General features: G+C 37.2%; 1 protein-coding gene across 1 annotated transcript in view; it reads left to right on the top strand.

Annotated features, from left to right (window-relative positions):
- Positions 1-12668, top strand: part of DNAJC1 (DnaJ heat shock protein family (Hsp40) member C1) — a 109755-nt gene that overhangs the window by 79017 nt on the left and 18070 nt on the right. Inside the window, exon 9 of the mRNA XM_014056123.2 lies at positions 6789-6908. Within this exon, the coding sequence (XP_013911598.2) occupies positions 6789-6908 (120 nt within the window). The remainder of the gene's footprint in view (positions 1-6788; positions 6909-12668) is intronic.

Below are 12668 nucleotides of genomic sequence, written 5' to 3'. Positions count from 1 at the left end.
AACATAGTTACCTAAATTGTCAGGAAATTTCCTATGACAAAATGGAGGTCATTTTCAGATTCAGCGTACCAAAAAACATAAAGATTACGTGGAATCACCAAAACAGCTCTTGAAAAAAATGTTTTTGCGGACCTGTGTTATGTTTTGCCAAGTGTCAGGGCAGTGATTAGGTACCCAGACAACTAATTCTTTGGGATCCAAAGGCAATGAACAAAAACTCTAGCAAATAAAGAATTTTAAGCTTTCTTATTAGGTCAAGCAGATAGATTGAAAAGCATAACATAAAAAGTATTCATACCAAGCAAAATAACACCCAAATCTCTTATAAGCTGCCGGGAACTCCTTAATAACAATAGCATTCCTAACTCTTCCATCCACACATACATACCTTTTTCAAAGATTTTGACTAGTTTAATCTAGACAAGATGGGGATTTCTCTGGTCAACTGAAAAATCAATCAGACTGAACCTGCATGAGATCAAGCTGATCTTGGGATTGGTAGCTTGGCTGTCCTCTTGGATTCAGCACTGATATCCAGAACTCACCTTAGTCCTATGTTTAATGAAGAAATGGATATACATTTAATATTTTTCAAAAGAAACTAAACCTTGGGGCTTTTTTAGACTTGTGGGCAGTTAGTGGCTGATGACACCAAGATAATTTAGAATATTTTTAATCTTTACTTTTATCTTGTGAGACAGTATAAATAATTGCTCATTTTAATTTGATCTTTATGCTTTTATTAACTGAATGCCATACTCAGTAATTAAAAAACCTTTTATTTTTAAGGTGATATTGTAAAAGGATCACAATTTTCATTAGTTCTTAAAAACCTAGGAGATTAAAATGTAAGTCAAGGTTATGAATTGCAAACACTTTATTATCTCACATGTATTATGATGGTTTTATAATTCGGGGTTAGTTGGCCTTAATCTTTTAGGTCATCTTGGAGCTGGGAGAGATGGTTGAGACAGACCAGGTGCAGGGTCACCAGACAATTGACAGAAACATCCTTAAAGATTTTGTGAATGTTGCAAAGTACTTATCCCAAATACTATGTACTATATTTCTCTAAGTGTCCTGCTTTAACATCTCACAGTACTTTCGGAACATTTAATAATGCTAACTTTGCTATGGAATGAGTAGCATTAATATATCTATCTCAGACAGCAACCCTATGCTACTTCTATTTCAGACTTTAGTATCTTAGAAAAAATAATGGAAGCCATCTTCTTTTCATTGATTTTCGATCCCCGCTTTTCCTCCCTTCTTCTTCAGGTAGATAGATTATGGATTCATGAGTGAGGCCAAAGTATCATGAGAAATTCAGCTGGAATTGCACAAAGAAAACTGCAGCTGTCCATTCTCTGCTGTCAAGTATGGGTATCCATGACTTGCTCAGAGCTCAGTTTTATTATAATGGCGTTTGCTTGTTTAATTGCCATTACAGTGCTGAAGGACACAGATAAATGCACTAGTGAGTGTTTTTGGCAACTTTAATATATGTGTATTTCAACTCCCAGAGTTCTCTCAGTCAACATGTTGGTTGGGGAATTCTGGGAACTTGAATTCATATAGCTTAAAAGTTGGCAAGTTTGAAAACACGATGATAGACTATTGGGAAGTTCTTAAAGAATTATCCTTAATCAAAAATCAAAGCTTGCTTTTCCTGATAAGTAAACAAATAATTCATAGCAGGAATTTTATAACAATCTTAGGCTTTTACTCTAAACAATCCATACCATTCTAATTGTAGAGACTGCTAATTTCAAGTATGCTGAATGATATGAAACTAAAATAAATAATTTTAAGTCAAGAGCAATAGAATTTTCTGAATGAAAATGAATGGCAGAACATTAAAAATTCTTGTTGACTGGGTCAGCAAAATCCAGGTGCACGTTCATGTAAATAAACACTGTGTGCTAATTACTTTTAATTATTACAAATTAGAACCACCTGAGGAGAAAATATTATATATAATAACATTTGCTTAAAACAACAATAAACGTAATAAGCTAATAGAAGTTGATATGCATTATTGAAATGTAATACGGTAACCTCCTTCTGTTCTTTCACAAAATCATACGAATATTTATGAAGTGCACAAATCCCTTTTAATTTTTGTGTTAAAATAGGGCCTCTTGTTTCTGGCTTTTCTTTTTGACTGCACAGCATTCAATGTGGGGACTTAATCCCAAAGCACAGCTTTTCTGATGTAAAATCTGGATGCTTGTGTAGATACAACAGCTGTCCCCTCCCTATGTGGCATTTTCTATTACTTTACTATAGAAATGAATTCTGGCCAGGTTTTGGGTAATATTGGACAAACGTAGTTTGAAGTGATAAAGGCTTATGCATATGCATTCATTTAACTCTCATAGTATTGGCTTCGGAGCAGGAAAATAAATTCACACTGCGGCCACCCTCCTAGATGATTGTAGCAGTTGAATTGTAGGAGGTTCTGCTGCATCTAAAAGCCCAATTAACTGTTGCCTAAGAGCTGTAAATTCAGTAAACCTTTTTTTAAAAAGAAGAACAAAGCTGTGGCTCTTCACCAACAAACAAGGATTGTGTAGGGCTGATTTCTAACAAAATTGTTTGCGTTTTTGTATTTTAGATATTTAAACTTCTCTGAGAAGGGAGAAAGTCTGGTAGAGAAGCTTCTGGACTCTTGCTTAAGAATGGATGCTATAGATTACTATTTGAAATGTTTCCCATAGTATCAGTTATGGACATTTCTAAGAACAATCTGACTTCTGGAGAGAAAAGCTCAATTATGCTTTTACCAGCATTCTAATTATAATGGGTGATTTTCTGCTGTTGGCATCTAAATTTTATCTTGACATTTAAAGAGTGGTTTCTCAGATCTGTGTGAAGTTCTCCAGGCTAGATGTCTACTGTTCATGTAAAGCATCAGATATCTTGCAAAGTTGGCTGTAGTGTAACGCCTTTGACTTAACTCTAGATATAACCATTATGGAAATGTTGAAAATGTGGTGGAAGATGCTATTTCCTGGAAACATGGAATGTTCTCTATCATTCTTAAAGTGTCTTATTAGATTCAGAATGATTTGGCACATTGCAGTTATATTAATAGAAGATAAAATTGAAAGAAAGGATATTAAGTTAATTATTCACAGTTTATGTTGCTATTCATAAATTTATTTTACTCTTTCAAAGTTTTAAAGGAAAATTACAAATTTTATCTATTTCATGGACACTTCTCTCCAGACTGCCTATTATTCTAACTAAAAATAATTAAATAGGAATCTAGTACGCATAGAAAGACGTAATTGGAAAATAAAGATTTTTTATAAAATCAAATAAAGGTGACTAAGTGGCTAAAATGCTCAGCTTGTCAATCAGAAAGATTGGCAGTTCAGTGGTTTGGATCCCTAGCGCTGCATAACGGAGTGAGCTTCCGTTACTTGTCCCAGCTTCTGCCAACCTAGCACTTTGAAAGCATGTAAAACTGCAAGTAGTAAAATAGGGAGTGCTTTGGTGGGAAGGTAACAGCGCTCCGTGCGCCTTCGGTGTTTAATCATATCGGCCACATGACCACGGAGACGTCTTCAGACAGTGCTGGCTCTTCGGCTTTGAAACGGAGATGAGCACCGCCCCCTAGGGTCAGGAGCAACTAGCACATATGTGCAAGGGGAACCTTTACCTTATAAAACCAAATATTAAATTAAAAAATTGCTTTATTGAAAATGCAGCCACTTGCTTCTTAAAAAGCAGAGATACAATGTAGCACTAGAAAAAAGAAGCCAGGTTGCCTTCTGGCTACACTAATCATTTCCTTTCTGCACAAGACCCTCATAGCAATGGCTTTGTGAATATAAAACCAGTAACTGACCTGTGGCTCAGAGGTGTAAAAATTGTAGCCACAATAAATCTTTTTCGCTTTCATTTATTTTATTGTTACTTGGCTACAATGATATTTATAAAATATTGACTAGAAATTATTAGCATTCTAATGTTTGGCTAAGTTAAACCTTTGGAGATAAAAAAAAATAAGTTTATATCAGTAATTAGCTATGATTTCTAAAAGATCAACATTGATAAACATAAAATTATTTAAATGTCTCACTCAAAGCTAAATAAACAACTGCACAATGCATCAGACTATTTGATAACGAAGTTTCTGTCTTAACGCTTTACACTTCAAGCCCAATACATCTATAAGACCTCTAGTGTAGTTAACCTTTAAGATAACACTTTTAGACTGAAAAAGAGGCAGATCTTAATAATAGACAACCTTTTGTGATTGATAAATATATGCACTGAGAATCTAAAAGTGAGGATTTTAAAATAAATTATGAGCATTTACATGTATGAAGGGGTATGGATGTATGCATATATAAATATATTTGATGCATATTTATGCATCAAAGCATGTACAGGTAGTCCTTGATTTGCAAGTTCATTTAGTGACAGTTTGAAATTACAGTGGTACTGAAAAAATGATTTATGACTGCTTTTCAGATTTACAACCGTTGTAGCATCTTCATTGTCACGTGATCAAAATTTCAATGCTTGCAACTAGTTCATATTTATGATTGTTTCAGTGTGATCACCTTTTGTGACCTTCTGACAAACAAAGTCAATGGGGAAGGCAGAGTCACTTATCAACTGTGTTACTAACCTAACAACCATAAACATTCACTTAACAACTATGGCAAGAAAGATAGTAAAATGGGGCAAAATTTACTGAACAAATGTCTCGCTAAGCAACATTAGGCTCAATTGTAGTAAGTCAAAGACCTCCTATGTGCAAATGCTTATATTTAATCTATTTATACAATAAAGACAATTTGGGGAATAATTCTTTCCTGTTGTACCACTCTACCCAATTTCAAATGGTTCAAAACTTGTTGGATTTTCAAAGAACTTGAATATCTGTTGACCGTACTATACAATGCCATTTTAGGTGTGGTAGCAAATCAGTTGCTGATATCCCAGAGTGGACATCATAGGCTGTCTCAATTCCATGCAGGAGAATCTCCCACTGATTATTTATAACATCTTCTAAATATTTTATCTCTAAATATCATTGAATTGATTTGGGGCAACGGGATCTTCAGAACTGCATTCGATGTATAATACGCAGTATGCTGCAAAGGGTTTCTAGCTGTGTGCATTTGATACTCTGCTATTTGGATGGTCAATTTTACCTCACATAACTCTTAAGTAATATTTTGAGGAAACTGGTGAGTAGAACCTTCTCACGGAAGGCAATGATTACTGTCTAATGGAAATTAGCTCCTCCTTTTTATAGGCCAAACCAATGCCACTTTGTACGTGTATGGGTGTTGTTCTGCTGAAAATGGGACATTCTGTGTTAGGTTATGGCAATGCATGTTCTCATCTGTTTTGTGCTCCTGCGTTCTATTTTGATCACTGATAATGGTACAATAATCCAGGTAGATTTGATTTTGGCATTGGGTGGACAAAGACATGCATGGACACAAGCGAAGGGTGACTGAAAAAAAAATCCTTCCAATTATTGGCTATTATTTACTGTCTTTTAAGCAGCAGGCTGTATATTTATGCCAATTTCTCTGCTTCAGGGAGCATTCCTGATCGCCCTGAACAAAGTGAATAAGAGTAGTTTGCTTTGCAAATGAATGCAAATGGGAGTGCCTTTGGGGAGCCCCTTTAAACAAGGGGCAAGGCCCTCTGACGATGAGTGAAGCTGCCATTTGGACATGGTGAAAAGAGCACGCTGGAGCCATTGATTGGGGGAGACAGTAAAAAGTCAGAGAGGGCCCCGTTTCTGCTTGCAGTGCAGCAGGCGGACGTCAGTGCAGTTCGAGCACAGTGGGAGAATGACAGGCAGGATTAGTGTCAGGCAGAAGCTTTGCTGTAGCTGTGGAGATGGTCCCAGGGGTCATTCACCTCTGACTGTTGTTTAGCACTGATGGCTCTGTAATGCAAACTGCTTGATGCCTGCCTGTTCATTATCAGAAATAGTGATTAGGGGGAGGTATTTGTCATAAAAGGCTCCTTTTAGAAATAAAAGAGAAATGGGAAGCTGTTGCTCACTGCCTGTATCAGTGCAGAGGAAGCCTGATCCAGATGGTGTTTTGATAGGAAAGGACAGTGGAAATTGCTCTTTGGGTGCATGTGAAGGCTTTTTCATGCAGCTCCTTTTGCTTGGAGAAAGGATTCAAAAAGGAAGAAGTTGTTCACAATGGGTGTGTCATGCAAGTGCCTGGAAGTTGATGGGTGCGTTTTCTACCCTCCCTAATGAGTGCACCGTGCTTCTTAGGAGCTATGCAGGCGTGGCTGTTTTTATTCACAATCTCTTAAAATCCCTTTTTTTGACAGAGCAATTTATAACTTAGCAAATTTATCTATTTTATTAAATAAGAGCCTGGTTCATCATTTCTAAATACGCATCCCCAAGGAATATATTCTCTATGCTTTTTTTATAGTGCCTGTAAGTTAAAACATGTGTCCATGAAAAATACTTTTATCATGGGGCTTTTTTATTTTATTTTTCTCCCTGTATGTGAACATGGATGCATTGACACCCATAGAAAGATAGAATTATTTTGTTAAGTAGATAGGCTTGGTCTTCAAGATACGTGTACAACATCTATTACATAAATCAGATAGGTTGGATCTTCTACATGTAGGCACCATTAAAAAGCTGTAAAAACATTCTTATTGCTTAACAGATTTTATTGGACTGCTTTGCTTAAGATTCGTGTTTGGTGTTTTCAATTACTATAAAAGCCCTTCGAGTTTCTTGGTGTACTAAATGTTTTACAAATATTTTACAGGCCCCTGAATGGATGGAAGAGGACCTTAGCCAACTGACAAGAAGTATGGTTAAGTTCCCAGGAGGGACGCCTGGTCGATGGGAAAAGATTGCTCACGAATTGGGTCGATCAGTGGCAGATGTGAGTTCACTCAAATTTGCATTGTATGAACAAACCAGCACAAGCCAAGCAGGATAGAAGGCAGGTCTTGGCAGAGTTGGACATTGTCTTTGGTTGGGGTACTACCTTTTTAAGACCTGGAAATGAACCATTAGGTAACTGGGCAAGAAACAGATGTCAGCTGGCCTCCCCACTCCACAATTAACAGCTGTAACTGATCAGCTATATGGAGATCCTAGTGCTTAGAGACTTAAGCTACTGTAACTTGATAACCAAAAAACAATGCTGGTTTTAGTCTTTGTGATAAACTCTCATTGCTGGAAGAGAACATTTGTTGGGCTTAAATAAAGATTATATTTCTGCATAGACCTTAAAAGAAATGAAAAAGCATCAGAGAGGGGAAAAAAGAAACCTCATTAGCTAATAGTATTTAGACAGGTGGCAGACATTAATTAGAACTTGAGGTGCTTGCCACGGATCGAGGTCTGTATATATGGTGATGTAAAAATGACTAATTTGTCAGATTATGAAGATAAAAGAGTGCTAATTTTAATACGGACTTTAAAAAAAGTTTGTGTTCCTAAGAAAAGAAATAGGATTCTATTCAGATTCTTTGAATCCAAACTGACAAGGGAAGTGAATGAGGGTGCTTGTCAGTGGCTGTTTGGCACTTGCTGGCACATGGCATCTCTGATTATTAATCAACAATTGAAATACTGCACTAGGAAAATGCAAGGAAAGAAGCTCTGTTTACTTCAGTGTAACTTGGTTCCACCTGAGCAGTTTCTGTTTCTCATCTCCAAGTGCTAGGCAGAACCACAGACGTATGACTGACAAGCGTGAGAAATCAGGAAATATAGGAAATTCAAATGAATATAAAAATTTATTGCAAGCTTAAGCTCGCTACAAGAATCTGAGCTACTAACAGTCAAAGCAAATTGGTGGTAGATAAGAGTCAGTGGAATTCAAGGTGAACTGGACTTAGATCTTTTGTGGGTACAGAGGAACTCGAGACTGATGATGCATTTGAACCCTTCCTCAGGCTCAGCCTGGTCATCTCCTGCAGACAGATTGTTTTCCAACACATCTTTCCTGACAGGCTAGTTTTCTATTCTTATTTTATTTTTATTATTTATTTCTATTATGTTATTTATTTTATATGGAATCTAGACTGACATCTGAAAAAATAAAATAAAAAATTTGTAGAAGAGAAGCACTAATAACTAAATCAGATCTCTGCTTTGTGCCCGTGGCAGAGTTAGCTAAATACCACAATCCCCAGCCACATGTTCTCCCTTCCCCAGGATGCATTTACTTAATCTTACTTATGCCTTTAGCCCAAACTAATGTGGCATTCTATACAATGTGTCTCTCAAGCACTCTTTTTTCCAGTAGTTTTGCAGCTGCTGTCCCTGTTCTCAGCCAACAGTCCTGTAGCCCATTTTTCATCAGATATCAAGGAGTTCCAACATCTAGTACGGACCTTGTTAACTAGGGTGACATCTGAGCTGGTATGGCTTTCTGAAATTTACGCCTCACCATATTTTTTTATGGGAGAGATAATCTATATCTGACTCCTCTGATGAGATTTTTCTGGCATTGAATACCTTTTGGAAGTCAATCCATGCTACATTCTCATCTTCCTCGGGAAGATGCAAGACCCACAACCACATCAAAGTAATGCCTCACTGGGGAATTATTATTATTATTTTTATTAAGATTTAATCTTCAGTTTGATTCACAGTCTGGGACTGGTAAAAACTTAACACTTTAAGTGCTAGCCAAGGATCTAAGAGCTGTTAAGGCAACGTCTGAGTATATTGGCAGATTTGGATAAAGCTGCCTTTTGCAATTGACTGATGGCAAATTTGTCAATGCCAATGGTGTTCAAATGGTGCTCCAGTTGGTTTGAATTGCACCCAAGGTACCTATTACAATTGGTACTACTTTTTCTTTTTCATTCTATTTCTATTAATAGGTCTTTGTATTTTGTTATCTTCTCAGTTTTTTCTCTTCTGTTCTACTGTCTCCAGGTATTGCCATATCCACTATTCAGACTCTTTTGCCTTTCTTATCGACAATTGTTAAGTCTGAAGTGTTATGTTGCATGCGCTTGTCTGTTTGAATTCTGAAGTACCAGAGCAATTTAACTTCTTCATTTTGCAATTTAACTTCTTCATTTTGCAATTTAACTTCTTCATTTTCTATTACCTTCTCTATTTTATGATCCCGCTAGTTCTTGCTTGCAGGCAAATGATATCTCTTGCAGATCTTCCAATCAACCATTGTTGCTACTTTGTCAATTTCCTGGCATACTATCTTCAGTGGATCATCTTCATTATCCTTCAAGACTTGCCCAGATGTTGATTGCCTCCATTGGTATTTCCTTCATTGAGTGAAGATCATTTTCACTCTCTTGATGTATTCACCTCTTCTCTTTTTCTAGAAGGATACTTGTGGTAATCATCTTTATCCAGACTCTTAATGTTATTTTCATAAGGTATCTTGGTTCTTTCAGTTTTCACTATTTTTCCTTGTTTGATAATGAGTGTGGCACATTTGTCCAATACAAATTCCATTACACTATCTAGACTATATACAGTATTGAACAGCAGTTCTATTTCAGATGGTTTTTCCCTATAGCTTCAGATGGTTCATGTAAAGGAGGTGGAATAGTCTGTCAGGTGTTTTTGATGTTTGATAGCCTTGGCCAGAGTTATTCAGTATTGTTGACAGAGGAAAAAGGGCAATGACAAATAGTAGTGGTGACAGTGCATCTTCTTGAAATATTCCACTCTTGATATTAACTTCTCCCAGTCTCTAACCAATGACCTGCAACTGTGTCTTCCATTGTGCCATCAATCTTTGCACAAAGCTTCTGATGTTTCTACTGACTGCTGTTATTTCTGGGCACTTGATTATTCGGTCACGTGGCAGAGAGTTGAATGCCTTTTTGAAGTCAATCCATGCTACATTCACATTAGTCTTCCTTCTCTTGTAGTTTTCCAAAATCATTTTGTGAATTAAGAGTTGACCTTTTGCTCCTCTGCAATTGGGGTGGTTACATTTCTGCTCAGATGGAAAGAGATTGTTTTCAACTGGTTGCTGTTGGACTGTATCAGCTACCACATCAGTTAACAATTTGACAGTTGTTGGTAAGCAGGAAATTGGGCTGTAGATGCCCCTTTTACTGGATCTTTCATTATCAGGTATTCTGCCAGATGGTAACCACTTTTCAATTTCACTTTCTTGTAATATGTTGTTAAACTGCTTGGCAACAAGTAGGTATAAACCAGTTAGATGTTTCACCCAAAAACTATGCAGTTCATCTTCACCTGGTGCTGGACCAAGTCTTGATCTTCATTGCTCTTTTCTCTATCATTTCTGTTATTATTACTAGTTCTTTCATTTCAGCTTTTTTTTTTCTTATCTACCTCTTTTAACTAAGCTGCATCCTTGTTGTATTTCTTTGGATTATCCCATATCTGTGCCCAGAACTACACTATTTCTTCCTTGTCAGCTACTAATTGATTCATTTCCACCAATCCATCTCCATGGATTGGTAGAAACATTTCTGATTGGATTGAAATTGGAGGTTCTGCCAATAATTTACAATTCGAGCTTTGTATCTGCTTATCTTCTTGGCTACAGCCATTATTTCCTGCTTTATTATTTCCAGGGCTTCCTTGAGCTTTCTTGTTTCTAGGTGGTATTTCTTGATTATCTATTCTTTGGTCTTCTTGTTCTTCTTGTACTTTCATCTATTGTAGCTTGCTTGCACCTGATCTCAACTTGCTGATTTTATTTTCCAGTCTAATGTTCCATTTTTGTGGTGCAGGTTTTTTCTTCTTCTTTGTTGATTTTATATCCCAGGTATTTAGTTATAACTGCAGCTGTGCTGTACATTAGTTGGCTTGTTTTTTTTGCAGTGAGTTGGTGCTTATACTTGTTATTGCAGTGTTTGCATCTTTTAGTGCTTGTGTAGTTGTTTCTTTGGAACAAGCTTTAATGCAGGCAACCTTATTCTGATTTTTTCCCCTTTTTTGCTGTTCTAGGTGTTCAGTTATTCTTTGTTTCAGTTGTTTACTTCTTTAGTTAGAGGGCTTTGAGTCAAAGGAGAGGTTGCCTGGTTTCCAAATGAAAAGATATCTCATGTTAGCTTTGTATATTGACTGTGCATAGGCTTCATTTTCCAGTTAGGAACTTGATGGTCAATTATTTCCTTTCGATACACTGCTTTCATTCTTGTTGTTTTCAAGAGGTTTCCCTTGTTCATCTCCTTCAGCAGAGGCTCTTTTTGCTTTCTTTATGTAGTCATTTAAGCCGTGTTTTCCCTCTTTCACAGTTTGTTTCACCTGTAAGAGTCCTCTGCAACCCTGTGATCTTGGCAAATGTAATCGATCAGTATCATTTTTTGAGTGCAGCATATAGGTGCATTGTCACTAGTTTTCTTGTCTCAATCCAAATTATCAACTTCTAGCTGAGTCCAATCAATTTTGCAGCTGAGTATCATATTACAGGCACTGCCCAGATGTTAATTGATTTTATGATATTTCCTCCATTCAGTTTTGATGTCAAGATTTTTTTGACTTATTTTATGTACCATATTTTTTACACTATAAGATGCTGCAGACCATAAGATGCACCTAGCTTTTTTGGGGGGGGGAGATCTGTCTTTGCCTCCCAGCATCCATTGGTATTTATCTGGCTAGCAGCAAACAGCCTGTCCTTTCAGCAAACAGCCAACAGCCTCGTCAGCTTCAGCTTGTTATCAAAGCCTAATTTAGCACAAACAGCTGATTGGCAGTTGGATCAGCCTCCTGGAATACTGTCAATCAGCTATTCCAGGCTGCGGGGAATGCCGATGCCTATCCCTGCCTCCGCACATCTTGTTTTCAGCCTCCACATACCCTATTTTCAGTCTCCGTATATCCCATTTTAGGCCTCTGCACATCTGGTTTTTTTGCCTCCCCATGTCCTGTTTTCGGCCTTCGTGCCTCCCATTTTTGGCCCATTCCATGCAGCAGGGCAATTTCTGGCGGCAAACGGTGGCAATCTTTGCTGCCTGAAATGGACCAAAAACAGGAATGCCCAAAGGTAAAAAATGGGGCACATGGAGGCCGAAAACAGGGCACATGGAGGCTAAAAATTTGGCACACAGAGGCCAAAAAAAAAAAAAATTGCCAAATGGTGAGGGCCAGCAGGTGGGCAGTGCTTCGGCAACATTTGCTCAATAAGACGCACTGACATTTCCACCCACTTTGGGGTGGGCGAAAGTGTCTTAGAGACCAAAAAATAGGGTATTTTGTTGAAGTAGCTTCCTTCACTTGTTTGTTTAACAGATCAGAAGTTTCTACAACTCCTAAGTGCTTGCACCCTCCTTCTGATGTTACTGCTTTTATTAACTCTTCATTATTAAGTTTAAATCCATCATCATTTTAACAATTTTTCCTGCCTTAATAGCAATTGTTGCACATTTGTCAATGCCAGATTGCATTTCAGTGTTAAACTCTGTGCTTTTCAGCAGTGAGCCCAATTCATCTTTTATTTTTCCAAACAGTTTTAAATCTTCCATGTAGAGCCAATAGGAAATTTTCAACCCTTTTTAGCCAAGTCATAGCCAGTTTGTCTTGCTCAAAATGCTTGTTTGTGGCACCATCAAAAGTACAAATAACAGAGATGACAATGAGACACATTGGTAGATTCCTCATTTGATTTCAACCAAGTTCTTCTCCACACACCATCAACTTAGTTTGCCATAGCTTCAGGGAGGTCTTCAGG

The sequence above is a fragment of the Thamnophis sirtalis genome, unplaced genomic scaffold, assembly GCF_051295495.1.
Source record: "Thamnophis sirtalis isolate CommonGarterSnake01/CBP01778 unplaced genomic scaffold, rThaSir2_p1.2 scaffold_4, whole genome shotgun sequence".
NCBI lineage: Eukaryota > Metazoa > Chordata > Lepidosauria > Squamata > Natricidae > Thamnophis > Thamnophis sirtalis.
Note: the sequence above shows the minus strand (reverse complement) of the source record. Positions and strands in the feature narration are given on the sequence as shown.